The sequence below is a fragment of the Delphinus delphis genome, chromosome 3 (genome assembly GCF_949987515.2).
Source record: "Delphinus delphis chromosome 3, mDelDel1.2, whole genome shotgun sequence".
NCBI classification, from domain to species: domain Eukaryota; kingdom Metazoa; phylum Chordata; class Mammalia; order Artiodactyla; family Delphinidae; genus Delphinus; species Delphinus delphis.
In genome coordinates, this window is record NC_082685.1 from 55,878,997 (window position 1) to 55,897,308 (window position 18,312).

The 18,312-nt window shown below is 41.1% G+C and overlaps 1 protein-coding gene across 7 annotated transcripts in view; it reads right to left on the minus strand.

The window, feature by feature from the left end:
- LOC132423210 (protocadherin alpha-4) overlaps positions 1-18,312 on the minus strand; it is a 173,248-nt gene that overhangs the window by 19,634 nt on the left and 135,302 nt on the right. For all 7 annotated transcript variants that reach the window (XM_069540583.1, XM_060008687.1, XM_069540585.1 and 4 more), the window contains exons 2-3: positions 13,597-13,655; positions 10,547-10,635 (exon numbers count right to left, since the gene is read on the minus strand). In XM_069540583.1, coding sequence (XP_069396684.1) covers positions 10,547-10,635; positions 13,597-13,655 — 148 coding nt within the window. The remainder of the gene's footprint in view (positions 1-10,546; positions 10,636-13,596; positions 13,656-18,312) is intronic.

An 18,312-nucleotide genomic window follows, 5' to 3' on the forward strand; every position in this document is an offset into this window, starting at 1 on the left:
AAGTAAAAATGTAAAAGTGGCTTTGGAATTGGGCAGTGGGCAGAGACTGGAGGGCTTTGAGGAGCATGAAGAAATTGCCTGGATTACCTTGAAAAGACTGTTAGTAGAAATATGGATATTAATGACTCTGCCAGAGAGGACTCAGAAGTGAGGAGTATGGTAGAGAAAACATATATTGTCTTGGGGAATACCTAACTTGTCATGAACAGACTGTTGTAGAAATATGGACATTAAAGGTGCTGCCAGGGAGGGCTCAGATGGAAATGAGCAACATGTTATTGGAAATTGAAGGAAAGTGGATCCTTGTTACATAGTGGCAGGAACCTACCTACATTTTAGCCAGCAGTAAAACCCATTTTGTACTTCTGACCTCTAGAACTGTAACATAATAAATCTGTATTGCTTTAAGTCACAAAGTTTGCAGAAACTGATTACAGCAGGAATGGGGAAATACTATAGACCCCTACAGTCAGCCTGGAACTCAGACAGTGAATAGTCTTCTCCTAGTTACCCAACTATTCGCTTCACCTGGCAAGTGGGACAAAGTAGTGTATTATTTAAATGCATAGAGTTCAGCAGCAGGCAGACATGGGTTCAAATATAGCCTCAGCCATTGCTATTCCCTGACGAGTTCAACAAATATTTATTAAGCACCATCATGTACTAGACAGCTGCCTCAATACTGGGAATATAATAGTGAGCAAAAAACACCAACTAGATGTAAGGAAGGATGACTGTAAGGAAGTCATTTAATTCCTGGGAGCCTCAATTTTCCTAATCTAGAACATGGGAATAATAATCACTTCTCTCTTGTTTAAGGACGCAATACATGTAAAGTCCTTATCACAGTTCTCCATAAATAACAGCTATTATATAGTCTTCCTTTCTCTTGTTCTAAAATACTATTTCTACAACCCAGGGGGGCAACAGCACAGGATTCAAAAACTTTGAAACTTCAACGACAAAGACCCTCCAACTGACACACACACCTCCCTACTAATAGGCATTAGCTGAGAGAAGGGAACTTCTGCTAACTTCTAATATTCCTTGCTCATCATCACACACAGAGCCAGCCTCACAGGCTCAAGGGCATCCATCTCAGGGCTGTTTACACGTCTGGTGATGCCCTTCTCCCCCCAAAACTCTGACATGGAGCTTGGTGTGCATCTAACATAAGTCATTTACACTGGCTGAAGCTTCTAGCTTTGTCACAGACCTTTGGGTGACACCAGGTGACTATGGAAACAGACATATGACATATGTGTGCTTGGGTAAGACAGTATCTATGACGCAGAGTCAAAGAAAATAAGAGAGGTGACTTGGGGAATGTCACCTCACTACTCAGCTTGGCCCACGATGTCACCTAGAGCAACAGCTCTGGACACGGGATTGGGCCAATGTTGGAAGTAAACCCAAGCTGGCAGGCTTTCTTGGACCATCAACAACAAACTTGTTTGTTCAGACTTTCTGTACAGGACAGGCTTTCCTTCTTTTTAAAGTTTGTTTGGTTGTTTTTCACACGCAATCGCAGCTAGAATTGGGAGGCTTAGGGTACTCTGCTTGGGATTCAGCAGCCCAGGGACACGACTCTAGCAACAATAAACTTCCCATCATTCCTGTTGTCTTGTGGATGCAAATTTGGTTCCTGAAAGTTACCTTTTCACACCCTAACCTTCTGTAGTTAACCTCTTGAGTCTGACTTCTACAAAGCTCTCCATTTCCTATTTTAAAACTATGCAAAAACATCCTTTTTTCCCCTTTATTTCCTTTGGTACTGCCATCCTCAGGACTGCCTTCTCCCATCCTTCACCTAGCCCACTGCCTTGGAGTTAGACCTTTCCAGGCAGCGTACTGCTGGGGAAGCTCTTGGTCTCACTGAGATGAGAGTGGAACAGTATCCATCTCTTCTCCCTGTCCTTTCTATAACTGTGGGTAACAAGCTCCAAGTGCTGAGGCAGAGAGAGGCTCCTCTCCAACCCACAGGCTCATTTCCAGGCCTCCTGGCACTGACTGAGCTCTCTTATGACCCTCCCCTAGAGGCCCCTAGTCTCCAGCCAGTGCTTGACCTGAATATGTTTCTCCAGGTTAGGCAATGACCTTCTCAACTGCAAAGCTAACTGCCTCTGAGAAAAAGAACTTTTTAAGTTCTTTTGGAATCTGGACTGAGTTGCTCTGAAAATATTTGTCATTAAAGATCCTTGCTGTTGCTGGGGACCAGCTCTCGTTTCTAGTTTACTAGAATCAGTGAGGCTGAGGGCAACGCCTGCTGGAGCTGCAAAGCTTAAAGGCATTACAAGTTATCACTACCCCTCTGCCCTCAAACCAGGCCATAAATAGGTCTTTCTTGTCCAAGCACCTCCCAGGGAGGTGCTCCAAGCCCACCAATTCTATACAACCCAAGCACTCTTTCCCACAGAATGAACTGCTGACCCTCACCCGCCACTTCCGCTTCCCCACAAAGCTCTCAAACATACAGGTGGCCTGTTGTTTCTGAGCCAAGTCAGGTAGCAGAGTTGGTAACACACACACACACACACCCTTCCTTGGTCCCTGAGACCCTAGGATCTCCCCAACAGAAACTTGAATTTCCCTTTCGATAAGGGGCTTAAAAATTCAGCTACAGTACAGCCACTATGGAGAACAGTATGGAGGTTCCTTAAAAAACTACAAATAGAACTACCATATGACCCAGCAATCCCACTACTGGGCATATACCCTGAGAAAACCATAATTCCAAAGGAGTCATGTACCAAAATGTTCATTGCAGCTCTATTTAAAACAGCCCGGAGATGGAAACAACCTAAGTGCCCATCATCGGATGAATGGATAAGGAAGATGTGGCACATATATACAATGGAATATTACTCAGCCATAAAAAGAAATGAAATTGAGCTATTTGTAATGAGGTGGATAGACCTAGAGTCTGTCATACAGAGTGAAGTAAGTCAGAAAGAGAGACAAATACCGTATGCTAACACATATATATGGAATTTAAGGGAAAAAAATGTCATGAAGAACCTAGGGGTAAGACAGGAATAAAGACACAGACCTACTAGAGAACGGACTTCAGGATATGGGGAGGGGGAAGGGTGAGCTGTGACAAAGCGAGAGAGAGGCATGGACATATATACACTACCAAACGTAAGGCAGATAGCTAGTGGGAAGCAGCCGCACTGCACAGGGAGATCAGCTCGGTGCTTTGTGTCCACCTAGAGGGGTGGGATAGGGAGGATGGGAGGGAGGGAGACGCAAGAGGGAAGAGATATGGGGATATATGTATATGTATAGCTGATTCACTTTGTTATAAAGCAGAAACTAACACACCATTGTAAAGCAATTATACCCCAATAAAGATGTTAAAAAAAAAAGAAGAAGAAGAAAATCTATTCCAGCATTTTGGAATAAAATTTTGTCCCCCCCCCCCCCCCCCGCCAAAAAAAATGTACGGTGTGTAGAGAAAGCTAGAAGGGAGGGTTATTCAGAAACTCTCCTGTCCCAAGCAACACTCAAACAAAAGAAGAATGAAGTGTATTATTTTCCTAAGACATACGCAGAAGTTGTTTCTCATGATGAAGTTTGCAGGGGCCAGACTGTACTGCTCCAGTGGCTCATTAGGTGGATCAACGATAACCAGAGGGACTGTAATGAGTCTCCATTTCCTGACCCTGCATTAGCTGCTTCTCTGCATCTGTGGGATTTGAAGGAAACTGCAGCCTAAGAGAACAGCTCCTGCCCCTCCTCTCTCCTCACTACACTCTCCTCTCCAAAATGTATGCCCAGGAGCACACGTCTGAGTGCACAAGGGATTCGATTTTCAGGAGGCACATGATCTGTTGTGGGTCTCTGACATAGAAGAAATTCTTTTACTATGTATCACGGCCCCAATCCTGACTGTATCCTGCCCAGGGCTACCGAACCTGGAAGAATGGGTGTAGGAAAAATGAGAGAGGTGCAGGGAATACAGGGTGGAGGGAAAGAAATATCTCAGAATCTATTTACTCAACAGAAACTTTTGATTTCAGGAAAAGCAGGAATTCTTCATTCTAGTTTTTTATTTACATGACCATTAAAAATAGAGGTGCAGAGAGTTCTCCTAAGAAGGAGTTGAAGAAAGTCACGGATGGAGCCAGCAGAGACTTAAACTTCCTGGCTTCTCCTGGGTAGAGAATTCTAATTCCCCTTCTCACACCACCTCCCTCTCTCCCTCCAGGCCAGGTCAGAACACACAAGATAAGCTACATAGAGAACTCCAACAGACATGATGAGCTCCACGCCCGCGGAAGGTAAAAGTGTATCTTACACAAGGACTTACTTTCCTCAGCTACTAGACACAACTACGGCAAGCTGGCACTCCTGGGCTGTGAGATGCAAGGTGAGAGTGGAGGATACTGACGGGAGGGAGCTGCTCCACCCACATAGATCGCAGATCTTATTTTTTTTTTCCTGATAAAGATATGCACACATCTCCCAGGACTATCATTGCCATGACAACAGCAGAAGTTGAGGGTGAGCAGGTTAGTGGAACGGCATGCTTTCTAAATTCTCAAACAAGGCCTGAGGCTGCAGTCACTCATGATGTGGAAAAATTCATGTTGACGGTACTCCTATATGGATTCCCCCAAATTTAAGGATCATGGCTTCTTTCTGGGGGAGAATCAGAGATGGAGTCTCCATGGAGCCCCTCCGTGGGGAGGTGATTTAGTCAGGGAGGTAGGAATCCCTAAGACAAATAAGAGCATGAATCTCCCTATAAAACTAGGGCACATAAACTGTCCGTCTTCCACAGAGTAAAGAGATGCAGCAAACCAGGGCAAAAACAATCCCCCGAGGACACAAAAAGGCGCTTTTAAAAAAATCTGCTCTATAATAAAGCCTTCCCACAGAGACTACTCAGAACAACTCAGACCTAAATTCTGAAGCTGAAGGATAGACTCATACCTTGAAAAATCATAAAAATAACTACCATTTACTAAACAGTGTTCTCCAGGCTGTGTGTATTATCTCATTTAATTCTTGCCAACAACGCTGTAAGGTAGACACTACTACTATCTCCATTTTACAGAGAAAGAAACTGGGACTCAGAAAAGTTATGTAATGGTCCCAGGAACATACAATTGCTGGGCTTCCTGTAAGAATCATAAACAGATGGCTTCCCTGCATGGTTTCTGAGCCTCCAAAGGTATCAGACAATCTCAGAAATATTTACTCTCAACTCTATAACCTTAGGGTTCATCAGGATCACTTGGAGGCCTCCTTAAAGCACAGATGGCCGGGCCCCAGCCCGAGAATTGCAGATTTGATACGTATTGTCAGTGTGGCTCTGGGAACCATACCTTGAGAACCCCTGTGCAGTCACTCTAAACTAAGCTTCTCTATACAGATGAACCTGTTTGCAAGCCAGAAATAGAGACACAGACGTAGAAAACAAACGTATGGACACCAAGGGGGGAAATCGGGGGTGGGCTGAATTGGGAGATTGGGACTGACATATATATACTAACTAATATGTATAAAATGGATAACTAATGAGAACCTGCTGTATGGCACAGGGAACTCTACTTCACTGTACAGTAGAAACTAACACAACATTGTAAAACAACTATACCCCCATAAAAAAAAGAGACAGAGATAATGCAGGCAACAACACAGAAGAATGAAAGCCCCCCCCCCAAAAAAATAAAATAAAAAAATAAACTAAGCTTCTCTAAGGAAACCTCATGGCCTTAGTTGCCTCACCTACCTAATTAACCTTTCACACTTCAGCCCCAGATCCTCTGGGGTGTTCCTTGAAAAGCTAGAATGTTATCTTTGGCAGTGTTGTGCATTTCGGAATTCCTCCACTGATGAATTCTTTGGCTGAGCTCTGAGCTCTTTTGAATTCTGAGCTCTTCTGAAAATAGCGAATATCTCTCACTCTAAAATTAATTTACTGCTGCCTTAGGTAAGTCCTGAGATCCCATGAAGTGTAGAAAGAGGAGCCTGGAAGGACCAGTCAAGATAGCAAAGCAGCCAGGGGCCCTGAAGCCAGACTAGCTCTCTTGAAGGCAGGGACAGTCTTTCTATATAACCTCTTGGGATTCTCTCTAGGAACTGTCACAAGAGGGCACTCATTAAACCCTGTTCAGAGCTTGCACACTGAGAACGTTAGAAGAGTTGTAAGCACGAATGACTGGCCCTTTAATGCCCTCAGCCCCCCAACACACTCCTCCATCTGAAGGATGACTGTGTGCTGTGCACTTCCTACTCAGTTCCTTTTCTTTCCCTGTTCAGTCTCACTGAGCTGCCGAGGAAATAAGAAGCCTGTGGTCCAGGTCTGCTCACACAGAGGCAAGGCTGGAGAAAGTGGCCAACAATTGGGATTAACAGACTTAATGCCCGACTTGTTTATCCTGCAGGAAACATCACCTGGTGATGTCCCCATTGATCCCTTCAGAGCGTGGCATCTTAGCCTAGGCTTCTGTGGACTGTGAAAATGAATGGGGACAAAGTGTGGGGACAAAGCCAAAGAATTCATCAGTAGGGAAAAACAACTACAAAGAACACATGTGAGGGGGGATCGGTCACAGCAGGCCTCTCTCTATTCCCATGGCTGCCACTGTTGCAGGTGTTGGTGTCAGAAGGTGCTGGTTCCTGAGAAGGTCTCAGACACAAGTGAAAGGAGACTCAGGCGCCACTAGGAAGCCTTTTGGAAGCAACTGCACTTTCGTCATGAAACACTAAGGGCAACAGAATCAGTGAAAGGCAGGCTCTACTTGGGAATGAAAGCAACCAAGTTTTTTTCCTTTTTCTCAGGCAGAACTGATAAATTCTCCTCATGCCATCTCCAGGAGGGTGGCTGGGGGTGACAGGACTATACAGATGTCAGGATGACCCAGACAACCTTAGAGGGTCTGTATCTGGGTTCAGAAATGAGAACTACTGAATTCTCGCTACGATGCTACCAGCGAAGGCCACCACACAGACTGCATGAAACGAAAGTATCCCAGAAAAAAAGGAATAAAAAGATTAGACATTTGGGACTTCCCTGGTGGTCCGGTGGTTAAGAATCCACCTTCCAATGCAGGGGACGCAGGTTTGATCCCTGGTTGGGGAACTAAGATCCCACATGCTGCGGGGCAACTGAGCCCGCACACCATAACTACTGAGCCCACACACCACAACTATCGAGCCCATGCACTCTAGAGCCCATGAGCCACAACTAGCGAGCCCGCAAGCTGCAACTACTGAGCCTGCGTGCTCTGGAGCCCATGTGCCACAACTAGAGAGCCCGCATGCTGCAACTACTGAGCCCATCTGCTCTGGAGCCTGAGTGCCACAACTAGAGAGAAGCTTGTGTGACACGATGAAAAGCCCGCACAACGCAATGAAAAATTCCACATGCCACAACTAAGACCTGACGCAGCCAAATAAATAATTTTTAAAAAATAGACATTTATTAATACTATATGTCAAGCACTATATTCAGCTCTTTCTTCTTTAGTTATCATGGCAACCAGATAAGATAGGTGTTATAATTATACCCAATTTACAGATGGGGTAATTAAGAAAACATGAATTTAAGCAATTTGCTTATGCTCACCCAGCAAGTAAGTTTGAAGTGGAATTCAATTCAGATCTGATTCTAAACCATAATCTTCATCTTTATGCCATATTCCCTCCAAACATTGCAGAACATATTTTGAGTCCTAAAACCCTAAAGTACCAAAAGGACAGAGCAGAACACAGAGGAACATCTCTCTAATGTCCTATCACTGGTGCAGAGGTATGCTGAAAAGTATGGTTAGGTCACCCATAGAGTAACTGGAAGATATAAGCTCTGTCCAGCTCAGTCCATGAAAACTGTGACTCATGACTCAACAGCCAGGTATAGTACTGGAGAGAAGGGATTATACAAGAGGAGTTAGGACATTTGGGCAGTGGAGCGATGGCGACTCCTTCCCTCTCTTCTGTCAGAAAGATGGGTTCCTCCCTCCTACACTGTTGGTGGGAATGTAAATTGGTGCAGCCATTACGGAAAACAGCATGGCGGTTCCTCAAAAAAACTATAAATACAGTCGCCATATGATCCAGCAATCCCGCTCCTGGGCATATATCCGAACAAAACTACAATTCGAAAAGATACATGCACCCCTATGTTCATAGCAGCACTGTTTACAATAGCCAAGACATGGAAGCAACCTAAATGTCCATTGACAGATGAATGGATAAAGAAGATGTGGTAAATATACACAATGGAATATCACTCAGCTATAATAATGCCACTTGCAGCAACATGGATGAACCTAGGAATTACCACTAAGTGAAGTAAGTCAGAAAGAGAAAGACAAATATCATATGATATCACTTATGTGTGGAATCTAAAATGCAACACAAAGGAACCCATCCATGAAACAGATATAGACTCATAGACAAAGAGAACAGACCTGTGGTTGCCAAGGGGGAGTGGGAGTGGGGGAGGGAAGGATTGGACGTTTGGGATTAGCAGATGCAAACTATTATATAGAGAATGGATACACAACAAGGTCCTACTGTGTAGCACAGGGAACTGTATTCAATGTCCTATGATAAACCAGAATGGAAAAGAATATAAAAAAGAATAGGTGTATATATGTATATATACACACACATATATCTGAATCACTTTGCTGTACAGCAAAAACTAACACAACATTGTAAATCAATTATACTTCAATAAATTTTTTTAAAAAGATGTGTTCTTAACATTCTTTTGAATTTGAAGGAGAGTCCCTGGGCCAGATGCAGATAAAAATAATCAGTAAACAGTTCCTATTTCCCACTGGCCTAGGAATACACACCAACCAGCAACACTGATGAAAGGGAGAATGTATTCAAAGTTAATTTTGGGCTCACCAGCCTGACCTACAAAGTCTCTATAAGAACAAGAAAAAACCCTGAAATGGAGGCAGGGTAGGAGGGCATGATTTCATGGGGCTGCTAGGATTGAGTAGTTCTCACCTTTCAGATGCCTCCCATCCTGCAGCACTTGGTAGTCTAAAACCACTTCCTCCTCCATCGCTCCTTCACACCATCACTGGCATTAGGGTTGCAGATTTGTCAATGAACTATTTTATGTTTTTCCCCTTGTCATCTGGCAATATTAGCTCTCTAATGAATTGCTTTAACTCGAGCATTTGTTTTTTTTTTAACAAATGTGACTTTTAGTTGAATTATACAATATTCATAAATAGCAAATACTGGCTGATTAGAATCAACGAAAACCCTTAGAGCTGCCAGCGAAAATGGGCCCTTAGCTGCACATGTTACTTGCATAGCCTAATCACTTGAAAGGCACCAGCTTATTTTTGGAAAGAACTTTTTGCACATACGCTTATGTAATCTGTTATGTATGCATATATGTATGCATTTGGATTTGGGTGGATTCTTGCAAGCCAGCCATGCTATGAATATAAGAGCTAGATACACTTGGATTTGGAACTAGACACACTTGGGTTTGAATCCTACCTCTGCCACTTACAAACTATGTGAACTTGGGTATGTTTCTTAGTCTCTCTGTGTCTCTAGCTCCTCACATGTAAAATAGAGATAATAAATCCCTTGCAAGATTGTCTCAAAGAATAAATGAGATCACACAAGGCACAGTGTCTGGGTACATTGTGGCTCAATTATTAGTAACTATTACCATCATCATCATGTTCTATTAATAGAGGATTATGGTAGACAACATTTGCACTCTCTATAATCCTTCCTTTCTGATAACTGCCACAGGGATGGGCCTCCAAAGCCATATTTGTATTATATGACACTGCTTCAGTGATTGGGCAAGAATAAGGAAATATGAGTTTAGGCAAGTTTTTTATGCTCACCCAGCCATTGGGTTCTTGATTTAATCTGGCAGATTCTCTTTCTTGAAAGTTTGGATTAGGAATCAGTTCCCATTGGTCCTCTGAACTAAGAAACTGCAAGACTGGTCATGTTTGGCAATGTGCATGTCAAGGCAATAAAATTCAGTCTGCAGAATGATGTACATGTCAGGGAAGGAGGAGGCCTGACTGTGACTTGAAGTCAACCAGAGTGGTGCCCTGGTTCTGACAACTTTTCCACTTCCATGAGAAACTCCATTTCATCGATCTATCTGTTAATCAATCTATCAGTCTCCCTTCTGCTTACTACTTTGAGTGGATTTCCATCACCTTTAACCAAAAGATCTTTGCTAACAGTGTCATCTCTGTGCATGAGGCCACCAGATCTTGCCTGTTGTAGTTCGGACAGCCTAAGCATTTGAAATGTACCCAGTTATTTCAGAAAATAACTGTACACACACACACACACACACACACACACACACACACACACACACCCTTATGTTATCTGTTTTCAACTGCTGAAGTACATTAAGTGGAAAATCAAAATACTCCTGCATAATCATGTAAGCAAGGAAGTCACACATGTAAGAAAAAGAAGTAAGAATAAAAAGAGAGCCACTGACATTCCTGGTCTTACAAAAACAGGTCATCTCATGGCTTTCCAGAATCCAAGCAAGAAGGGAGAGACCCTGGGTCTTTACCTGGTGTCGCACTGGATACTGTTGGCCACTGCTGATCAGGCCCTCCTGGACCAGCTCGTAGAATGCCAGCCTCTTCCAGGTGCACAGAACTGAGTAAACACATAGACCCAAATAATAGTTAGACCATAAATGCCTTTCCAGCTCTCCTTCCACCCTCAGAAAGTGCTCACATCTCTGGAGGCAGGGCTGCAGCTAACACTTTTTACTCATGCTTGAACTGAAGCAATTACCACTGAGCAGTCACCTTACATCAACTGTAAAAGCATTGCTGACTTACTTGTCTGCTACACCATGCAGGCGATAAACATGTTTTATCTTTATAGCAATTTTGGTTTTCAGTAATGCTGTGTGGTGTTCATTAAATCTAACAGGAAGCCCATCAGAAGGCTAATGACATTTTATCGTCTTAATGCCAAAGCAGATGAGGAGAGCTTGTTCTCAAAAGCCCTAAGCCTCTTTTGCTAGATCTCTTATTTCTGGGTTCTCATAGGAAAGAGGAAAGCACGAACATCATTTGCTGGTAACTGTAGTATTATTCCAGTTTGGCCCAATTAATTCTTAACTTTATTTTCTGTTTTACTCTTTCTGTATCTTTTCCTCATAGATAACCCACCCTACATTTCCTGGGACTAGAGGAAGTTTATCACCAGCACTCATGGATCCCAGTTCAGAAGAGATTAATTCATCATGAAATATTGCAGAGAGTGAGACATGAACTGGGAGATCCTTAGAGGCAAGTAGAGATAGAACGTAAATTGTTCAAGGGCAGAGAGAACATCATATTCTTTATGTATGTGTAATGTTAGCAGATATGAGACCCTCAATATTTTCTGGATGAAGAAAGGAACAAATGGGACCCTAAGAGTAAATATCACCCAAGAAAACCCTCACCAAAATAAGAGGACTCTTTGAAATTAGGCATTGGTTCATCTCGGAAGTTAAGTTACTAAAGTAAAACTTAGAGTACTACTGCCTGAAGGAGTCATGTGACTCAACAGAGCAGGAAAACTTGAAATATTGTGGGGGAAGGTCATCTCTAAGTTCAATATTCTCTTACTCTTTTTTTTTTTTTTTGCCCGTGCCAGAAGGCTTATGGGATCTTAGTTCCCGGACCAGGGATTGAACCCGCACCCTTGTCAGTGAAAGCACAGAGTCCGAACCACTGGACCGCCAGGGAATTCCCAATATCCTCTTACTCTTTGACTTCAAACAACATATCTAGTGGAAATTCACTCATTAAGCTCTGCCCTACTGCTGTTCTTTCCTTCATCTACACCCTAGAATCTTCTCTTTTTTCCAAATATTAATATCCTTCGGGTGTTGGTGGATTCTACCAGCAAATTGTATGGGTTCAATTAGATTCACTCTGAAGATGGAACTACCCTAGGAACCAGCTCAGCTCAAAGCAGAATTTTCAAAGGAACAGGCACATGATATCTGAGGCTAGAAAGGCCAAGAAGCCAAGCGTATGTGTGAAAAAGATGAGTGTTGTTTAAGTTCACAACTTTAACATATGTTCCATGTACTACACTGTGAGGAATAAATAACATTTAGTTTTAATTTTTATTTCATTTCTTATCCTACTTGAATCTCATAATATCTTAATTGAATCCTGAATAGAAACACATGTGGCTTCTTTTTTTTTCATTTGAAAATGGAATAAGGAACTGATATAGTTTAGTATTTTATTTTAATATAGTTTTAAAGGTGCATCTTATAGCTTTGGTACTTTTCAAGTAAAGCACTAATTCAACTGGGACAAAAGAAGTTGGTATTGTAAACCATATTTTTTCCTATCATATAGTCCACCACAATAGCTCAGGTGCAGGCAAAACCATAAGCTGGTTTCTAACAAATAAGAAGAATCTTTCTGAAACCTAGTATTCTGGCATCTGCATAAGTGTTTCTGGCCTAAAGTTATGACCAGATTCCAATGTGATGTCCCACCAAGCCAACTACTGATCTTCAGTTTTCACTGATTGCTTCTCGTTCAGAAAGAGCATCCATTATAATGATTTCTGCTCAATTTGTAATGTAATGTTTGGGAATATGTTGATTTATTTTGATTTAATGTGTTTTTAACAGGCTAAAACTAATTTTTCATTAACTCAATACATACTCTGTAAGCTCTCTCTTTAGAAATTGATCAAGGTTTGGTGACGATCTACTCAAGAGTTGCCCAGATATTTTGAGGGGCTTAAGTCTGGAGTTTATTTCTTCTTTAAAACTAAGTTATTTTGGTGGTAGTGAACACTAGTTGCTTGGCTCTCTCCATTTGGTTTCCCAAAGACACTCACAAACAATGAATCTTTTATTTGGCCCAGTGGCATGAATACTAGATCAGGTCTGGGAATAATGGTAGTTAATCAATTACTGTCAAAGAGACAAAATAGAGAAGGCAAAATTATATTTAATCTGAGTTTTAAAGTAATGTTATTGCTCTAGGTTAATTTAAAAGTAAGCTAGATTTGGTCTCCAGATATTCAATAAAAGCCCTTCACATGGCTCATCCTCTGAAGAACTCTTGCCACTGAGGGCAGGCAATAAGATAGCAACAAGATGGAAAAGATAAGGAGACTCTAATAGGGGTGAACATGAACAACAATTACTGTGGTTAACAGGATATAACAGTCAATGTGTGATGGAAAACCAAGGTAGACAACAAGTGCATATATATTACACAATGTACTCAAGTCTGAAAGCATCAGTATTCATTATAATTTTAAGGGAAGGACAGAAAGTACAGATGGGGAAGGGATGAAAGAAGTTGAAGCTACTTCCTTAAGGAAATTTTAATGAGAGAAAGTAAACAGTCGCCTGTATCTGTGATTTTACAGGAGATTCTTATTTGCCGGCACTTGATAAGCATTTGGCACTGACCACTTCTAATGTTTCAAGGAATAGACACGGAGACATATAAACAACTGCATTCCCCTGGCAAAGTATCTAAGCTTCTCAGTTTTGACAGCTGCTTCCGGCCTATGAAGACAGTTTATCTGAGTCAAACAGTTGCAGTAACTTCTGAGTGAAAGGAGGAGGGAAAGCCATACCTGTGCATTCCTGCTCTCAGGGAGGCAGAGTAACGCCAGTCAGGGTTGGGTTGTCGGGGCTGCAAAATCACAAAGGGAGTTTTTGTTAATATGGCAAAAACGATGATCTCCTAGTGACGATGTTCACCGATGAGTTGTTTCTTAAATATTTCCATGTAGCTATTAAAAGTATGGAAGAAGCCATTTCATATGCATCTCTAAGATGATGTTCACATATATATAGCACTTCAGGAGAAAATTAAATTAGCTCATCAGGGTCCTTGCACAGATTAAATACCATGGAAAACTGGGTTTAATGATGCTGTGAGGACCGGCTTTGGCTTGCCTTGCTCAAAACAGGTCTATGTATTAAGATACACACTACTATATATGAAGTACATAAACAAGGGCTTACTATATAGCACAAAGGAACTCTATTCAGTATCTTGTAACAACCTACTATGGAAAAGAATCTGAAAAAGAATATATATAACTGAATCTCTGTACCCCTGAAACCAACACAATATTGTAAATCAACTATACTTCAATTAAAAAACAAAACAAAACAGGTCTATGTTCCTAAAGCAGCACTAGTGGAAGGACAGTCTATTCTGAAACAGGAAAAGCTTTCATTGTTTTTGCCCTCAAATGCCCCTTTAAGGGAACACCCCCAATTTGGTATTCTAGCTATAACAGGGAACACAGCTACACAAATTCTGCTGTTCTGGCTGGACTGCAGAGCACTGCAATCTGCTGCTGACTTTGCAGACTGCAGCATGTTTGACTCTGGGCGGATGTGCCCAGTCATAATGCCAGCAACTGATAACAACCTCTTCTGCTGATTGAAGAGGAATACAAGGGAGAGGAAAACAAACCACCGCTGGGTTTGACCTTGTTGTGCTGCATAATCCTTTTCATAAAATTGTACTTGTTTCCTGCTCCTCTGAGGGCTTTGCCTTCTTATTCAATTACTGTTTGCTAAGCTCTGTTTAACAGGGAGCAGCTGAAACCTAAGAAGAACCTGACTTGCACCACCTATGTGTTGGAAAGATGCATTGCCCTGTGTCTTCAAACTCAATTCAAAGTGGAGGGGACGCCGAGGGAAATGTGGGCACCTAGACACTGTTCTGGAAGTTATGTGCAGAGTAGAAGCTACTCAGGAATCACTGGGGACAAAAATCAATCACCATCACTATCTTGTTATCAATTAGCAAAAATGTTATTATGAAAAACCCATGACAGATGTTCCTCTCGATGTGTTTTCATGGGCAGAGATTAAAGTGGTCCTGTCACTGAATATTGAGGCCTATTTGAATGGAAAGATGAAGAGATGGAGGTTGTATTCTGCATTTTCCTCTGGACTATAATTATCATATTTGGTAGACACAAGGCCACAGTAATGCCAATTACTGTAATGCCAATTGACATTTCAAAATGTCAATAAGTTTGTTCCTGTCATTCTTATAGTTCATTCAAGGGATGCACAGTATTTCATAAACATACTTCTTCACAAGATCCAGAGAAGAAGTGATCAGCATCTCAACTTCCAGACAGACTTTGGGATGGTTAGATGATATTCAACAATTTAGCCGAGTCAAGGCCCAGAAAAAGCTACAACTCTAGGATACTTTACCTCAAATGTCCCCATACACTAACTGCTCTCTCCGGTCCCTTCCATTCTGTTGGCAAGATATGAACATACAAGCTGCTTCATCCTTGGTTCTCAAATTCACAAAATGCTATTGATGTTCCTCATAAAGTACCATAAAACTATCTACAGATGAAATGAAGGGGCTCCCATTTTCTATCAAGGGTAGTAGAGGGAGCAAAAGAGAAAATATTTGCAAACCATTTGGTAAACCTGAAAATATGACTGAAATACTTTTTATTAATCATATCATCAGCAGCATTGGTGTCAGCTTGTTAGCTGTAAGAACCCTCCTTCAAGAAAGACTCTGACGTCTGTTGAGCAAATGCTGCCAATTTTTCTATGACTGGGTAACATCCATAATGAAAACTGCTGCAACTTGATCTGGTGAATGAAATCACCAACTCTATTTTGCAGAAAGGCACAGTTCTAGCAGGACTGACCAGGAAACTCAGTCCATTACATAATCTCACTTCCTCAACGACACGTAATTTGTCATGCTGCTATTTTCTATAATAGTCCCTCAGCAACAAGATGCTCCTGAGATTTATTTGCCAAAATCATAGTTATGAGACATCTTATGGCAGTGAGATCAGGCAGGGAAAAGGTAAGGAAGAAAGTAATTAATATGTTTTATGTAGCCACACAATACTAGGCAATGGAATAAGCACTTTATACATATTACTGCATTTATCCTAACACCTTTGTTAGACCATAAACTTTATGAAAGGGATTATATTTTGTTTATAAAACATACTGATATTCTCAAATATTCATAATACATAGCTATAGCTTCAGAAGCTAGCAGGGTTCAGGTATTTGATAGGTTTTTTAAAGGCTTTCGAATAAATTAACTACCGTGCAAGGGTAATACTATCGTACTTAAATTACAAAAATTAGAAATCTGGAACTTTAGAGAGATTAGATTACCTGCCTGATAGGTAGGTTTGCCTGAGAGTCATGTTTAGGTACCCCTAACGCAAAAGTCTGTGTTTTAAATAAATTTGCATGGAATGACAGATATATATTTTTCTCTTTTTTACTTCTGACTTTCCCAGATTGATTTATTTTAAAGTGATACAAAATTAAATGTAATAAAATGTACGTGGGTTTCATGTGAACTTGGAAAAACTGATTAAACTTGGAAAAATTGAAGCTGACAGGTTGACTGCTGATATACCTAATATAATGAGACATACGTTTAGTTCTCTAGTACTTGGATGGTACATCCCTGGGCTTTGCTTAATTTCTGTTGGTGAAAAGCCCAGTATGTTCTGTTGTTTCAAAGCATAGTCCTTCAGTAGAATAAGTCATGAAATTCCAGATGTGGAAAAACTGAATTAGGTAGTCCACGTGGGTGATGTAGTATTATTGAAGAACAAGAATCCATTTGTTTCTATCAAAATTATAGCTAAGACTTGATTTATTCTGTAATGGTATTATTTATACTATGGAATATTTGAGCTACAAAAGGGTGAATCACCTCTTCCAAGACAGATTTGAAATAAAATAGGTTTAAAATACCCTATGTCATTCATAAAATCACAGGACTACTCAGTGAAGTAATATGCTATCTTCTTATCATGGAAATCCATGAAGCTATCAATAAATGATCCTCTGAGAAACAAGACTACGTGTGGCATCTCCTTTTCCTTCCTAGTAGGAATCTATTAAAGATGTATCCACTGCAAATTTTTCAGTGATATTTTGTGAACACTGATATAAATTATGATAGGCAAAATCCTAAAATGGCCTTCAAGATCCCTATACCCTACTGTAAATGCCCTGTATAATCTCCAAATATGATGGGTCTTACTCCATGATTAAGTTATATTATACGGCACAGCTGGCTTTGAAAAAGGGAGATTATCTGGGTGGGAATGACCTAATTATACGAGTCTTTTAAATCTGGGTCTAGAGGTCAGAGACAGAAATCAGAGAGATCTGAAGCATGAGAGGAATTCCATGTGAGAAAATATTCTCCACTGTTAAAATACTGGTAAGGACCTGAGAGCAACTTCTAGGAGCTGAGAGTGACCTCCAGCCAACAGTAAGTAAGAAAACGGGGAGCTCAGTCCTCATGGAACTGGATTCTGCCAACAGCTTGAATGAACTTGAAAGCAGATTCTTCCCCAGAGCCTCCAAGAGAGAACTCAGCCTGGCCAGCATGTTGATTTCAGCCTTGCCATAACCTGAGCAGAGAACCCAGTCACAGTGTGCAGGTAATAAACGAGTGTTGTTTTTAACCACTAATTTGTGGTGATTTGTTACAAAGCAATAGAAAATGAACACATAAACTGTGGGTCATGAAGGCAAAAAGGAATCTAACATTTAAAATAATCATTGTTATGTTACATGTTAGTCTTCTAGTAAATCAAAATGAAAAGATGATAAATATGAGAAGTCTAGGTGAACACTTACTTCTAAAAACAGTCATTTATAATCCTAAATCCACAGAGCAGTAAAATAAAATACGCATAACTTTAAAACACACCTAATGGGCTCTGGTACAACAGAAAATGCTAGGTTTGCTTAATTCTGGATGCACAGCCTGCTAGTGCAGCAGTTACTCTCTCCCCCACAGTTTTACTTCCCTGGAGCCCAGAGTTCTGACCCTGCAAGGCCAGAAAGCAACTGATGTTGCTTATGTGCCAAGGGACTAACATTTTTCTTCGATTTTCGCCATGTTGGAGATTTCTCTGCATTTGTCAAGTTCAAATCCTCGAAAGACAAAAACTTGTGTAATTTTTAGGCTAGCAGATTTAAAACACTGCTAAGGAATTCTCTTGACCTTTGATTTTTGAAATCATGCTTTTAGAGTACTCAAAATATTATCATACGAATAAGCCAAATTTATATTCATACTGTAATATGCCCAGGAACACGGAGCCAGGTGAAATTTACAAAACTCATATTCAAAGACACCTGTAAATCCCCATTCAATTCAGCTAAACCTCTGGGCTTGATGATGGTAATTTTTCATCAAACGTTTGCAAACAGACAGCATCCTGACCTCTCATTGAGAGCAAAAATTGGTGGCCAACCAAGGCAAGTATCCAGAACCAACTCTGCTATTCTGTCAAGCAAAC